Genomic DNA, 16,266 nt, shown 5'->3' with positions numbered 1-16,266 from the left:
GCCAAGATTTAGGGAGCATTCAGAAGAGCAGCGGAGGGCAGGGTAATGTCACACTTGATGTGGGCATAGTGCCCTGGTGCTCTTGGACACTCCCCTCATGCCACTGATCTGAGGAACTTTTTCCCTGGGCCACCAGAGCCTCTCCAGTCTCTCTTCACTAATTCAGAGGGCTGAGCAAAGTGAGTGAGTTTCTTGTCTTCTTCATCTCCTCTGGGATACAAGTACTAACTTTTAAGGCAGTCAACTGGGCTACTGTTCTGCTATTACTAGTACCAACTCTAAAGCAGCCAAGCTGTCATGTCACCAAATATCAGAGGAACAGAATCTGCCTGGATGATGATAGTGGACAATGGGCAGGAGGCAAGCACAGTCTGCACAGACAAAAGCCCAGGTATAAAATACACGTCTGCAGCCAGGGTACCCTGTACTCTTCTCGGTTTTTTTTTGAAGAACTACTCACCAGAGACAACACTGACTGACTTGACCAGGAGCTCTCCAACAGACAGGTGCCACAACACCTCTTCTCAGTCTTAGCAACCACATGACAACCCACGAGGTATTAGAAACAAGTCCATTTTTATAGTTCAGAACATCAAGACACAAAGAAGGTCTTGTTCCTCACTCTAGGTCACAGCACAGCAAAGAGTCAGTCCCAGAGATAAGACCACACACTGAAAAGCAATATTCACAGTTGTACTTATATAACTCTACAGCTAAGGGAATCATAACATTATGTTCTAGTATTGGGACAGGTACATTTTCAGGAAGTGAAAGGGGCAAGTCCACAATCCACGCAGAATCCTCAACCATTTCATTGAAATCTGTTTGACTGTGTGCTCCTCAGAGGTTCCCCAGTCTCAGGAGACACCAGGTGAAATATACTTCACCTCACTTAAACCATGAGCTTGGGCTCTGATCTCTTTCCCCAAACACTCGAAGTGAAAAGAACTGTGAAAAGCATGTATTCTAAATCCTTCTGGAGACCTATGAGTGCCTGCTGACACTGAGCAATGCTTAAGGATACCACAGGTGGAAATGCCCAGAGCAGTGGGGTAGCCCAACCTTACCTTCCAAAGAATGGACTCCTTGTTCATTGGCAGTCTTGTAGACACTGCTGAAGTCGTCCCCAAGGTTTGGGTCAGCTCCAGCAGCAAGCAGAACCTGTACCACACTGGAAGCAATTAGAAAAGTAGATCGTAAGGTCTGGTTTTCACAGCTATAAGACAGACAATTCATCCAACAACTCCTTATCAAATGCCCACTACACTCTAGTCTGGTCTATGGGGTAGGCTCCATGTGGTATGAAATGTACAGACTGCTAAGAGGGAAGCAAAGAAAAAGAATACGAGTAGACATGAAGTTGAGAGATTGGGGCTGTGGGTGAGAACAGGGGTGATAGAAATAAGGGAGGGGTGAAGGTTTAGAGGGTCAATATGTTATGTATTTATATAAAATTGTCTAAGAACAAATTAAATCACTAGAAACACAGCTAGGAATTAAGCTCCTAAAGGAGGTGAAAGCATTGCAGTAAAGCGTAGGGTGGAGGAGTGTAGGGTGGAGGAGTGTAGTGGCTACTCTTAAATTTGTGACAATTCTCCTGCTTCAGCTTCCCGAGTTCTTGTTTTACAAGTCTATGGCACTATACAGGGCTAGGATAAGCATCTCAAAGGACTCTGGTGAGTATTATTAAGCTGCTGTTTTGTCCTAATGACAGTTGTCTTAGTCAGGGTTTCTATTCCTGCACAAACATCATGACCGAGAAGCAAGTTGGGGAGGAAAGGGTTTATTCAGCTTACACTTCCACATTGCTGTTCATCACTAAAGGAAGTCAGGACTGGAACTCAAGCAGGTCAGGAAGCAGGAGCTGATGTGGAGGCCATGGAGGGATGTTACTTACTGGCTTGCTTCCCCTGGCTTGCTCAGCTTGCTCTCTTATAGAACCCAGGACTACCAGCCCAGGGCGGCACCACCCACAAGGGGCTGGGCCCTCCCCTCTTGATCACTAATTGAGAAAATGCCTTACAGCTGGATCTCCTGGAGGTATTTCCTCAAGGAAGGCTCCTTTCTCTGTGAAAACTCCAGCTTGTGTCAAGTTGACACAAAACCAGCCAGTTCAGATTCATAACATCTCATCAAATAAACATAATTCTATGAGTCCACATTTAATCACAGCACTTGGAGGATCCAGAGTACATGGTCATCCTCAGCTCTATAATGAATTCAAGGCTAGCCTGGGATACAAAATCAATGATGTAGGAGAAATGGCTCATGCCAGTAAACTCGATAGTGAGAAAGCTGAGAAAGGAGGACTGCAAGAAATTTTAGGCCAGCCTGTAAGTGTGAGACACTACTAAAAAAAAAAAGTAATCTTTTATTTTTGAGCCAGGGTCTCTTGACTTGCTCTATAGCCAAGACTGGTGTAGAGCTGCTGAGACTGCCTCTGCTTTTTGAGTACTGAGATTACAAGTATGCCAGCCCTAGCTGGGTGAACTCCCTCATAGGATGTTAACTAATAGTTGTAGAAGGTTCCAAAACTAGAAATTTACTATTTAAAAATTTAAATTCCTTTATTTATTTGTGTCCACATGTGCAGCTGTGATTGTGCCACAGCATGCACATGGAGGTCAGAAAACAACTTTCAGGAGTCAGTTCTCTACCATATGGGACTCAAGGATGGAACACAAGTCATTGGGTCTAGTGGCAAGAGCCTTTACCCGATAGCCCCAGGGGGAAAAAGGCATTCTATAATCTTAGGTCATCTTTGGAAACAATGGGGCTGTGTTAAATTCAGTCCTTAGGACAGTCCTGATTAACAAACGCAGCACCACTATGTACCTGACCCTGTGTCTGGGCTTTGTGAAGCCCAGAGAAGTATCAGCTAAACACTTAACCTGAGTAGATAGTGTGGCACTTTCTACCATGCACTGAGACTTGGAGTCCAAATGCAGTTCTGTCAATTACCGATGGTGTTTTTGGATAAGACACATGACCTAGAGCCCCCTTTTCCTTAACAGAGTAACAAAAGATAGCAATGCTTCCCAGCAGACTATGAGGGAAGTAAACTCCACCTTGTCTGCAGAAGTACGGACAGACATGAGCCTACTTGCTTGGCTGACACAATCAGAGCAATAACTTGATTCTGGGCCTGAACTGACCATTCCCATGAATGCCGGTACAGCCCTACACAAAGTAGGCAGTCCGTCTGTAGTCTGCACAAGCTGACATGTTTTCAAGTCCAAATGAGAAGGGTCTGTCAATCTAAATTCAAAGGGACATAATTTGGTTAATCCTCAGCTGCTGTGTCCAATCACTATTCAATCACACCCCTCTTGTGGCAGGCTGTCCCTCTAGGCAGCTAGCGTCCCTAACTGTGCTACCTGGGCCTCTCTAGGTTCATGAGTATTGATTCCATCTGTCCAATTTGCAGGCTACAGGACGTGTCCAGGCAACCGTGTATGCTGCCCTTGGCCCTGGAGGGCAGACGGGTCTGGCAGGATGGGGAGAGGACAGTGGCTAGGAACGGCCCTTGGGCTGCTAACCCAATCAAAGAAATGGGCAATTCACTTCAAAAACTTGGAGACTAAAGAGGATAAGCAATCCAAGATAGTGATTCATCTGCAACCTTGAGAAAATTCCCTTCATTTCTGATAAAACTCAAAAGGCAGCAGCCCCACTAAGGGAAGACAGGCCTAAAGAATCGAGGGTGCTCGGTGCCAACCACGGCTCCCAACATCTTGCCAGAAGGCAACAAAGTTTTCTCTCCAGCAATGGTCACATTTTACAAAGCACCCAGCAAAGAGCTTCAGATTTTTGGTCAGTGCCTTCTTGTAGAAGGCAGCCCAGCCTGTGTTAGAAAACCATTCACTTTAGTTTGGATGACTAAAGCTACTCACTGCACTGTGGGCTACAGAACACAGACAGGCTAGGGGGTGAGCTAGGCTAGAGAAAGCAACCATGAGGCTGCTGAGGACAAGTTTAGCTGTAAGCCAGGTACAAGGATTGCCAAGGAGTTTACATTGGTGAAGGGATGCTGGGAATGAAGTGATTTCTGCTTCTTTTCTGCTACAGGGGAAAGAGATTCCCTGGTCCAAGGCACGAGTGGGAGGAGAGGTGAGCACAGTGAGTGGTGGGTCAGTGAGTATGAACAGTAAGGAGAAAGGCTGACAGCACGGTGGCAGGTGTGGGCCCACCAAAGGTTAACTGGGACTGCTTCTCTGTTCTGGTGCTGGCTGCTGGCTGCCAAGCTGCAGGAGCACTAAGGCGCCACTGCCTTAAAAGTGAGTAGCTACTACCAAACAGGAAGGCCCAATACCAGATCTTAATCACTTGATAAAGAGGCAGAGGATACCACTCAACTCATTAGGGTTTTCTTCTAACCTTCAGTCTGTTCAAAAGAACTATATTGGCCTTGGAACATCAGCAATTCTCCCACGTAGCTCAGGACCTGGCCCCTGGTGGTCTACAGAAAGATCTGCCTATCTCGAAGCTAGAGATCATCTCTAGACGCCCTACTTCACTTACCAATGAGAAGAAGCAGGGATGAGGTGTGCTATACTCTTACTTCCTCATACTTATTTTCAGCCATCAGTCTGTGACAAATACCTGGCTTCAATTTAGATTTGAACAGACATGAATGGGGAAGAAACAAAACAATAAAACAAGACCAAACAGGGCGAGGATCTGGTCACCTTCCAGCAGAGGACACCAAGAGAACAGATTAGCTAGCATAAAAGAGTTCTTAAGTTTGGGAGCTGGAGAGATGGCTCAGAGGTTAAGAGCACTGACTGCTCTTCCAGAGATCCTTAGTTAATTCTCAGCAACCATATAGTTGCTCACAACCATCTGTAATGGGATCGAATGTCCTCTTCTGGTGTGTCTGAAGACCGCTACAGTGTACTCAGATATAAAATAACTAAATCTTAAAAAATAAAAAGTTCTCAAGTTCATCTGTTATTAGAGCAATGCAAACTAAAATACTTCTTCAAACACAATATATTGACAAAAGTTAGAAAGCTTAAAATATGACAAGTGCCAGTGAGTACATGGGAATCTGGGATCCTTCATGAACTGTCAAGAGTATGGAGTGGTGCAGTCATGCTGTTCTGGAAGCTTCTCTTATAACACTTCATCGAATTAAAGTGCCTCATCCTGTGACCCAGTACCCTTGCTCCTGAGTACGTATTTTCCACAGAAAATCTTATAGGTTGGTTCAGAAAGGGCAATACACGAGACTTCATCACAATATTCTGCAGTAGTGGGGGTTGCCTGGAAGCCTATCCTGGAGGATGGAGCTGAGTGTCGGAGTCACAGGCTAGGACATGATGCAGTCAGCTAATGTACGCACAGCAACATGGATATGTGACCTTTAAAGTGGGGGATGAGTACCCACAGAAGTTCATTTTATATTATATAATTTATACATTGAGCTTGGCTATTTGTTGAAAAGTTTATTCCTTTTAGGAAGTCTCTTCGACTATAGAATTCCTAACTCCAAACTGATCTTGCTGACTAAAGAAAACCTGCATCTTCAGTACCAGACCCTCCCCGGCCGCACTGAGAATATGCAGGGAAGAGTGGTCCCCAACTAGCAGTTCCTGGGATTCAGGAATTCCCTTTGGAGCGACAGCTAATTAATTTGTTGACGGAGCAGTAATTAGATTAGAAGTGGGAGTGCCTGTGGGAAGTTGGCTCCCTCTGACCTCAGGGAGCTGTTGCTTTCAGGCCCCAGTGAGGGAGAGCACTTTCACTGACCAGTGTTAAAGCTTGCTTTCTGGGTTAGAGGCTGCAGTGGCGCGTGATCCTTGCACTGTTTAGGGGAGAGAAGGGAAGACTGGTGTGAGCTGGGGTCAGTGCTGGACCAGATGTGTGCAAGACGGCTGGAGTTGATGAACTAAAAACGGCAGCGATCCCAGATCCAGGTCATTCTTAACCAATGTTAGGCTTTACAAGACACTCCATGTCCTCCTCCTCTCCCACATCCCACAACTAAAGCATATACAGGGCCACTGTAATAAGGTCAAAGGCAGGAGAGGGCAAAGAATGACCTATTTTTAATCCCGTTCACCCCTCGATGAGGAAGTCAGGAAGTCAGTTTAGGAGCTTGGCTGGAAAGTCTACTGACTGCTCATGAGTCTGGGCAGCCTGGCCATAGGCACCGCTGTGTGTTAACTCTAGAGGCTCTGCAGCACTGCGTATGAACTGGGGAGGTAAAGATCTGGGAAAGAGAATGATCTTTTTAAACTGGCATCTTTACAAACAAATTAAAAGGTAGTAGGTAAGGTACCCATGAAAAATGCGTCCTAGTCTCTCACAGAGCAATAGTAAGTTTCTGCACAGTTACTACACAACCAGTAACCATCCATTATACGCTCCAGGGTACATCTCACAGAATCACTATTGTAGATTTCTGTGCAACTTGCAAAGGACAATATATTTTATAGAAGAGTAAATGGAGGCACAGCAAGAACCAAAAGTATACAGTAAATAAGTCGAGATTTGTAAATACAGGTCAGATTGAGTCTAAACCCAGCGTGCATTCCGGAACCTCAATGGTTCTCATCTACCTCAGGCATACGTTTGTACTATCTCTGTAGACCAGGCTGGTCTTGAACTCAGAGGTTTACCTGCCTCTAACTCTCAAGTGCTGGAATTAAAGGTATGTGCCACCTCCATCTGGCCTAGTTGCTCTGTACTATCCCTGGCCGCTGATCCCTGCTAGGTAACTGAGGACACGGTTCTCTCCAGATGGCAGTTAAAGCAGAGCAGGACACAATGGCTAGCTGAAACAAGAGAGAATGTGCCAAGATGGATAAGGTCAAAGTTAATGATGATCCAAGATGGGTGACACATTTAGGTGTTCAAGGAAAGCATGGCATAGAAAGGTGAAAGTTGAGGAATCAAGATCACCCACCACAGCCTTTCTAGGACAATCCTTGACTAGTTCTAAAGAAGACTCCATGACCTCCAGGCTGTGGCTCATAATCTATGGTCACCAAACCTTATTGTCAGAGCTTCTTAGTATAGTATGAGCCTAAATTAGACTCTCTGGGCAAATGACCATCCGAGTATAACAGGGACTTGAGACAAGTTTTAGTGAGCACTTAACCTGGATTTCATAGGGTTTGGCTTTAACTACTGACTATACATTCACCCCTGTTATTTTTTCTTTATTTTTAAGGATTCATTTTACTTATATGTATGTGTGTTAGTGTGTGTTGGTGTCTTTGTATTTATATGTGTACAAACGAGTGCAGATGCCTGTGGGGCCAGCAGAGGGCGTCAGACACTCTGGACCTGGGGTACAGTGTTTGGGAGTTGTTTGTTACCAGTGCTGAAGCTGAGCTCAGGCCCTCCGCAGGGCTGCAGGCAGTATTAACTACAGAGTCGTTTCTCAGGTTCTCCTATTAATTTCTGTTTTGTTTTGTTTTGTTTTTTTTCCAGAGACAGGATTCCTCTGCATAAAAGCTCTACCCTGGAACTCAATTTGTAAACCAGGCTGGCCGTAAACTCACAAAGAGCCACTTGCTTCTGTTTCCCAAGTGTTCGGATTAAAAGGCGTGCACCACCACACCCAGCTAATTTTTTTAAATTAACAATAATTCTTAGGGGGCTGGAAGGATGACGCAGTGGTTAAAAAAGAGTACTGGCTCCTCTTCCAGGTCCTGGGTTCAGTTCCCAGCACCCATATGGTGGCTCACCACTACCCGTGTAATAGTGACTTTTCTACTGCTAAGACACCATGACTAAGGCAAGTTATCAAACGAAGTGTCTAACTGGGCTTATGCTTTCAGAGGGCTAGAATTCATCAGGGTGGAGTGAAAAGAAAGCATGGCGGCAGCAGCAGCAGAACAGCCTTCAGCCGAGAGCTCACAAGCAGGAGACAGAAAGGCACACTGGGAACAGCTTGAGTCTTTTAAAACCTCAAGGCCCACCCTCAGTGACACATCTCCTCTCCTTCCCAAATAGTTCCACCAACAGTGAACCAACTACTCAAATAGACAAACTTATGGGAGCCATTCTCATACAAATGATCATAGCCTATAACTCAGCTTCCAGGGATCTGACACCTCTTGTCTTTGTGGGTACCAGGTATACATGTAGACAAAATACTACATATATAAATACATAAAAATAAAGCTTTTAAAGCCCAGCAGTAGTGGCACATGCCTTTAATCCCAGCACTTGGAAGACAGAGGCAGGCAGATCTCTGTGAGTTTGAGGCCAACTTGGTCTACAGAGCAAATTCCAGGACAGCCAAGGCTATACTGAGGCCTTGTCTCAAAAAAAAAAAAATCTTAAAAATAAATAAGACTTCTTGGGTTAAGAAGATGGCTCAGTCAGTCAGAAAAGTGCCTGCTGTGCAAGTGTAAGACTTAAGTTCACCCCTGAGCACTCATACAGAAAAGTCCAGTGTGGCCGCAGTGCTTGTGATCCTGGAGGTAGGGTAGACTCCTAGTGCTCACTGGCCAGTCAGTTTAGCCAAATGGTGACCTCCGGGTTCAGTGAGAAACCATCTCAAAAAATAATGTTTATAGTCACAGAGGAAGAGACCCAATGTTGTTCTCTAGTCTTCACTTACACACACACACACACACACACACACACACACACACACACACACACACACACACACACACACACACACATTCTTTTTGTGCAGTCCTGGGACTGAATCCAAGACTATATATGACATATAAGCACTATAACCCTGAGCTATACCTCTGGCCCCATTAATTTTTACCAGCACTGATTTAACCATTACTATAACTCAGTGAGATAATGTTCTTTCACATAACCTATCAGTATGCCTTTGCACATCATTTAATCTGCCAATTTGGTTGGCCTCAATGAAATCAGTGATATAGCTACTGAACAGAACACCATGACTCATCACTTGACAGTGACTCTGTAGCTTTACATCTATATACAATTAACCAGGTTATTTCACCATTTATTAGTGTAAATATATTGTTTTCTACATCATCTTTTATTCATGTAGACGTCACAAGAGATAACTAAACACTGAAATGCTAAAACCTGAGACACGACAGCCTTTTCTAACTCCAACTCCTGTCCACCCCTAACCCCCCAGCCTTGGAGTCCTAGTCAGATAAGCCCCAATGGCACAGATGCACTGGAAGATGTCTCTTAGAGAGGCATGGGTCTGGACCATATCACAGTACTGAAAATGACCAGCCTTTCCTCCATAGCTGAACCAGATGGCACTAGATACCTCCCTGCCCTAACTGACACTCTCCAGAAGAACACACTGAACACACAACCCATGATAGGACACAGAATTGGAGGAGGAGGGGGAGGGCCGATGCTGTCACGTTAGGCAAATGAGCTGGCACAGCTTTCCATCGAGCAGTGTCTTGGGTTGCCTGAGGTCGAGGCATGCATCTGCCAAACTAGAAACGGGAGCATGCTGCAATTGGAATATCATTACTACAAAACAGGATTATCATGAACAACGATTCCAAATGGGATTAGAAATGATTCGTTGTTACTCAGAGGTAATCGGCAACAGCAGCAGCAGTGGAGAAACATCAAGCCCTGAACACTTTTCTGCAGGCATCGTACTGGCATTCCAGGCACTTGGCCAGCACTCTTACCCACCCTCCTTGCTGGGAAATACTGGGCACTATCCTGTATTGGGCAGAGGGCCACCTGGGACAAAAGCCAGCTACATATCAAGGAATCCTACTCAAGGGTCCCCTGGTATAGGCTCAGTTTATTAGAGGGAAAGGGGTGGAAAGAGAACCTCAGAGCCCTACTGATTCAGCCACCTAAGAGTATCTGAGACAGGTACCAATGCCACTACATCTAAGGCAGGCTTACCTGGGGCCCTCTGGGGAAGTTAGTTAACAATCAAGGCGGCTTAACCTCACCACTGCTTACTACATGGCAGGCACTGGTCTAAACTCTTTATACATTTAACCTCTCAGCTTTATTATCCTATTTTACAGCTGGGGAAACAATCAAGTAAAAGTCAAATAACTTGCCAAGCATCTAATGAGTGAGAGAGAGAATTTGAACACAGGTATCTGACTCTAGAGCCCACAACTGTTCACATACTAGTTAAAGATGTCCAACCTTCTGATGTTGATATGATGTTGCCATTTTCTAATGGCTTGGATCTGCATTTTTAGATATCCTGATATGAAGGCTAGACAGGCAGTCACAGTCAGAGAGAAAGGTGCTTAATGCTTATAACTAAGGCATGTGTGCTGGACAGTTTTATGTCAATGTCACACAAATAGTTTCTAGTCTACTTGACTAAAGTCATTTGAGAGAAGTGAACCTCAATTGAGAAAATGCCTCCCTGAGACCCAGCTATAGGGCATTTTAATTAATGATTGACGGGGAGGGCCCAGCCCATTTATAGATGCTACCACTTACTGAGCTAGTCACAGAGGAAGCAAGTCAGTAAGTAGTAAGCACCTCTTCATGTCCTCCGAATCAGCTCCTGATTCCACGTTCCTGCTCTGTGTGAGTTCTTGTCCTCACTTCCTTCAATGATGAACTAGATGTACAAGTATAAGCCAAATAAATCCTTTCCTCCCTAAGTTGCTGTACTCATGTTTCATTTCAGCAATAGAAACTATAAGAGAGTCTTCCCTTAGCATTCTCTGTCGTAGATCCTGCCAGTTCCTCCTTCTAGCCTGTTCTACCTCTGATCCAGGCAACAGCAGGCAACAGTCCAGCAAGGGCAGCACTGGCTTCCTAGTACCAAGACCACCTGTGGAGCCTCTTAGTTCACAAGGCAGAGGCTTACAGAGGTCAGGACAGCAACCTGGCTGGTACTGCTGGTTTCTTACAGACAGGACTTAATGGTCTCCTTCCCTGGGTGAGGTGGAGGGAAAATAAGCAAATGCTAAAAATAAGTGACTGTTCTGAAAGAGAATTAAATGGTCATCAGCCAAGGATGGCAGCATCTGAAAATTAACAAAGCCCAGGTACCACATCCAGGAAGGCCTTGGCAAATGCGTGTTATCCCCTCATTAGCTCAGTTCCTCAGGGACGCCAGCCAAGCAGGGCAGGCAGTGCCGGGAACCAGTCCTTCCTTCCGATGCTGATGAAGTGCACTTGGGGGTGGGGCAGGCAAGAGGAGGAGGGAAGTTCTCATGGGGAATTTCAAACAGTTCTGCTGGTATCCTCTCTCTGCCTATGATTCTCACCTTCTCTGAAGCAGAAGCTTGTAGGGCAGGCCCAAGAAGACTCAGTCTGAATGTTTATACTACTAGTCTCTTTCAGGATCCTAGAAATAACCTTACTATTTAGGACCAGCAAGCCTAGGGGTAAGGAGCCCGACAATGGTGGGGCTCAACTTTCCCTCCACTGGAATGAAGAGTCACATGCCTTGTGAGCTTAGAGCAAACCCAATGTGTGCTGTGCCAAAGGTGACTCTCATGGTTCATCAGGAGCAATACTTCATGAATCACTGATCTCCATTTGCTACGAACAAATATAGTACTCTATTGCTAGTCATCACCAACAGAAGGAATTAAAAACACTCCAGCCTTATATAAGTAAGAACTCTGACACCACAAACATGAATTCTAAGTACATCACTGGTCACAGTTAATGAGTGTTAGAGAGAGGTGACAGCTTTTTATTTACTTACTTATCTATCTATCTATCTACCGAACTTGTTTGTTCTTTTTCTGAGAAGGGCTGGAGCGTCCTGTGTGAGCTCGCCTCTGCCTGAGTACTAGGATCACAGGTGAGCCCAGGCTATTTATATTGATTTTTTTTAAAGACAGGTTTCACTCTATGTCAGGCTGGCCTGAAACTCATTATATAGGTCAGACTGGATTCCAGCTTGTGGGAATCCTCCTGTCTCAGTTTTTCAAATGCTGGAATTGCAGAAGTGAACCACCACATCCAACTTTGGAACGACAGTTTTTAACATTGCTTTTCTAAGTCAAGTTTCCTAAAGTGTCATTTATCCTTTGATGTATCATTTATTCTTACATGCATCCTTTTAAAAACTATAACTTTTTTTTGAGTCAGGGTCTTAATGGAGACATAACCAAATTGGTCTTGACCTCACTTTGTAGCCGAGGACAACTTTTCAAAATGTATGATTTAATGCAATTTGATAACTGCACAGATAAGCACCACAATCATTGAGACACAGAACATTTCCACCATCCTAAAAGGTCCTATGCCCCTTTGTACTCCCAAACCCAACAACTCATCTAATTATTGTCCCTAGAACACTACCTTTTCCAGAACATGACATAAGTGGAGTTTTACAATAGGTGCTTTTGGTGTGGCCTTCCTTTAGAATAAGGCTCTTGAAGACACCCTTTCTGCTGCATATACAGCAGCTCCTGTTCCCTCCTGTGTGTACAGGTGGAGATACTTGTGGCTGTGCATGCAGAGGGGAGAGGAGGACTCCCCTCTGGTTGTCAGCTATCATCCTCTGCCACACTCTGCTTTATTCACTTGAGAGAGGTCTCTTCTAGTACCTGAAGGTGGCATTTCAGTTAGGTTGGCTGGCTAGCAAGCTCTAGAACTCCGTCTGTCTCCAACCTTCAATATTGAGTAATATGGATACTCATACCCAGCTTTTTTTTAAAAATGTGGGTACTTGGGATTAGAACTCAGGTCCTCATGCTTGCACAAGCAAGCACTTTTACTGACAGAACCAATTCCCCCAATCCTCTGTTCCCATAAAAAAAGGGGAGGGGTTCGATTTATTGCTAGAGGTATGGTGACACAAACCTTTAAAGGAAGCAAAGAAAACATCTCCGTGAGCTTGAAAGCTGGATGGGACTATACGGTAAGATCCTATCTCAAAAAGCAGAATTATTCTGAATTATGCTACGGGGGAGGGGTAGGTGCAGATGCCTGTGGAGTCCAGAAGAGTGTGTCCAATTACCTGGAGCTGGTGTTACAGGTGTTTGTGAGCTGCCTGATATTGGTGCTGGGAACTAAATAAACTTAGGTCCTCCGTAAAAGCAGTATGTGCTCTTAAACCATCTGTCCAACTCCCCTTGCTTTTGACCCCTAAACTATGGATTGATTGTATGGATGTATGACAATCTGTCCATTTGCTACTTAATGGACAAGAGTGCCTTCCAGGTTTTAGTTGTTCTACAAATAAAGCAGCTACAGGTATTCACAACTGAAGTCATATACTCTAAGACAAACACCTTCTTTCTCTAGGGGTTGGTATTTCTGGGCTACATGGCCAACGTCTGCTTTCCTTTTGAGAGAAACCGCCCACATGCTTTTGGATGCAGCTGCATCATTATACAGCCCTACAACAATGCGTTGCAATTCTTTTTGCAACTTTGCCAGGACTTAGTACATACCATCATAATTTTAATTTCCATTTCCCAATGACTAAGGTCATGTCTTTCATGTGCACATTTTCCACCTATCCCTTACTTAAGTGAAACATCTCAAGTCTTTTGCCCACTTTAAACAGAAATTAAGTTGCTTGTCTTTTAATTGATTTATAAAAGTTCTTTATATATTCTAATACTAATCCCTTATTAGACATGTTTTCACAACTTGTTTTTGGAGGAATTAAAAAATTAAAATGATTTAAATTATGCCTTTTCTCCCCATACCACTTCTCTCTGCACATATACTCTGATGAAGGGAATAAAAAGACTTAAACTTTCAATTTGCATGTACCCTTGGCCTACTGGACCTTAAGAACAATCTGTACTTGGTGTCTGCTATTTTTATTTCCACTGTATGCTCCCAACTACCCTGGGACTTTAAGGAAAGCTACATCTGGAGAAACGACTGTTGTGAAAACAGCTTTTGACATACACACATCCCACACACCCGCCCACCCTGTATTTCCAAAGCCCTGTTCTGGTTCGCCAGGCTTCTGGAATGGTCAACAGTCGTCACACTCCATCGGTGGCCATTGTCCACTGGGAAAGGTAGGAGGCTCCCAATCCATCCTTCAGTGAAAGAGCAAATAGTGGAGCCTGTGGCTTCTTGGACATCAAAGTTGCACAAACAAGGCCTGGCAGACCCTGCCTCTCCGCCTCCATATCCTGCAACTGCCCTCTGAAGGAGTTTCTCCAAGCAGGTCACGACTTTCAGCTTGTCATCCCACACATCAAAGTCTCCACCACACACGAACTGGGTGCATGGGTTCGAATCAAGTCGCTCGACAGCGGATACTCAGACATTGTGTCTAGCTTTAATCCTGTGTTTTCCCAAGTAATTAAGCCTTCTTGCTTATGAACTTGTGACTAAGTAAAGCATCACTGAGAGGTTGTAACATCAAAGTGCTGTCCACCGTCTGTCCGTGTTTGGTAAAATTGGATTTCTTTTCCTTCTCAAAGAAAGACTAATTGAATTTCACTGAAAGCTCCATATATTTGGACTAGCTGGGGAAGGCTATTCGAAGCCGAAGTGATCATCCCAGGACTGTGTGGCTTAGCCTTTGGTTTGGTTGGGTCAGAGTACAACACAGAATGGGGCACCCAGACTCAGGCTAAACAAGTGCCTTGTGGCAGGAGGCTCATCAAGGGCTCAGAAACCAGTTACTGCTACTGTTAAAATTCTATCCAAGCTGCTACTAGGGCTGAGCAAAGAATGGTCCTGGTAGAGTGTTAGTAAGTCTTTAACTATTGAGGACAATGGCCATTATATACTCAGTATCAGCAGTCAAACTGTGTGTGTGTGTGTGTGTGTGTGTGTGTGTGTGTGTGTGTGTGAGACACATATTCATGGGCACATATGTGTGGAAGCTAGAGGATGTTGGATGTTTTCTTCAATGCTCTCTACCTTATTTTTTGAAACAGGATCACTCATTGGACCCACTGAGCTTGGTAGGGCAGGCCAGCCAAGGCCCTGGGACTTGCCCACTTTTGCCTTACCAGGGCTAGGATTAAATGCAGGTGGGTATACTGTCCTACCCAGCTTTTTATGTGGGTCTTCTTATATAGCAGACTTTAAAGGCCAAACCATTTTCCCATTCCCTCAAGTAATGTATTTTCAGGACAAAGTTTGTGATTGCTACCTCTCTGAATCTTCATGTGGCCCAGCACATCGGCATCTGACACAGCATGGTTAAATTTTGCTAGACATATGAAATAATATAAAAAGAACTTCAGAACAAAGTTTCTCTTTCCAGAAAAACAAAACTCCAAATTATTAATTGGCTTTATTAGTTATCTAATTTACAATCAGTACATCATACTCCCTCTAACAAAATTAGAACTCACTTAAGTGTGACTCAAGGTTTAATCTCAAAATAGAAGAAATTCAGGAGACTGCTACATTATCAATATTTTACACAAACAACCTACTTTTGGAAAAGAAAAACACTGGTTCAATATCCATATACAATTATCTTTTCTTTTAAAAATTTGCTTTGATCTCGATCCAGTTTTAAGTAGTGTATGTGTGTGTGTGTATATATATATATATATATATCACATACATAGTTGATATGAATATATATGCATTTAATTTAAAGTCACTTCAAACCCTTTTTATAAATAAAGGAGTAAATCTTAAATTAAGCTTCTGTGCACACTTATAAAATTTACAGTGAATTTCCTATTCAAAAACTAAATAAAACAAATACATTTGGAAATCTCAACTGGTGAGAAGCTAAGCTCCTTAAAGATCTGAGGCGATTATGTTCTAGATCCCTATGGACTTAACACGTTAAGCTGATGCCTGAGGGTAAACTGTGTTACTGGTCCACAGGCTGCAAACATCTAAAGGACGCAGAAGCCCTCTGCTGTCAGCCTCGAATGAAGGGGCAGGGCCTCTCTACTTTCCATTCATATTTTCCTTCCAAAGAAATCTATATGGCCAGAGATCCATCTGTCATTGATCCTATTTCAAGTACCTAACAGAAAGTAGGGACCCCAAACTTTTGTAATATTAATAAATAAACCCAACCAGACAAGTGTCCCATTTGGATAATGGAAGGAAGAGGAGGACATAGAATGGATGCTTAAAAACCCAGTGTGTGGCCAGCTGGCTCAAGGGGTAAAGTACTTGCTGGGAAAACATGAGGCCTAAGTATGAACCTCAGCACCCATGTAATAGCTGGGTAGGGCACTGGTTCTCTAACTCCAGTGCTGGAGGTAAGCAGAGCCAGGTGGATCTGGGGCTCTGTTAGCTAGTCAATCGAAACAGCAAGTTCAGTGAGGGACTGCACCTCAAAAAATACAATAAACCCAGCTCCGAAAAAAAGAACCATAAAAAAAAAAAAAAAAAAAAGGGGGTTGGGGATTTTCCTCAGCCCCAGAGCGCTTGCCTAAAAATAAA

The 16,266-nt window shown here is 44.0% G+C and overlaps 1 protein-coding gene across 2 annotated transcripts in view; it reads right to left on the bottom strand.

The window, feature by feature from the left end:
• Positions 1–16,266, bottom strand: part of Clpb (caseinolytic mitochondrial matrix peptidase chaperone subunit B) — a 132,563-nt gene that overhangs the window by 90,380 nt on the left and 25,917 nt on the right. For both annotated transcript variants that reach the window (XM_032893088.1, XM_032893089.1), the window contains exon 4: positions 1,068–1,171. In XM_032893088.1, coding sequence (XP_032748979.1) covers positions 1,068–1,171 — 104 coding nt within the window. The remainder of the gene's footprint in view (positions 1–1,067; positions 1,172–16,266) is intronic.

Source organism: Rattus rattus, chromosome 2, assembly GCF_011064425.1.
Source record: "Rattus rattus isolate New Zealand chromosome 2, Rrattus_CSIRO_v1, whole genome shotgun sequence".
In the NCBI taxonomy this organism is placed as follows: domain Eukaryota; kingdom Metazoa; phylum Chordata; class Mammalia; order Rodentia; family Muridae; genus Rattus; species Rattus rattus.
Note: the sequence above shows the minus strand (reverse complement) of the source record. Positions and strands in the feature narration are given on the sequence as shown.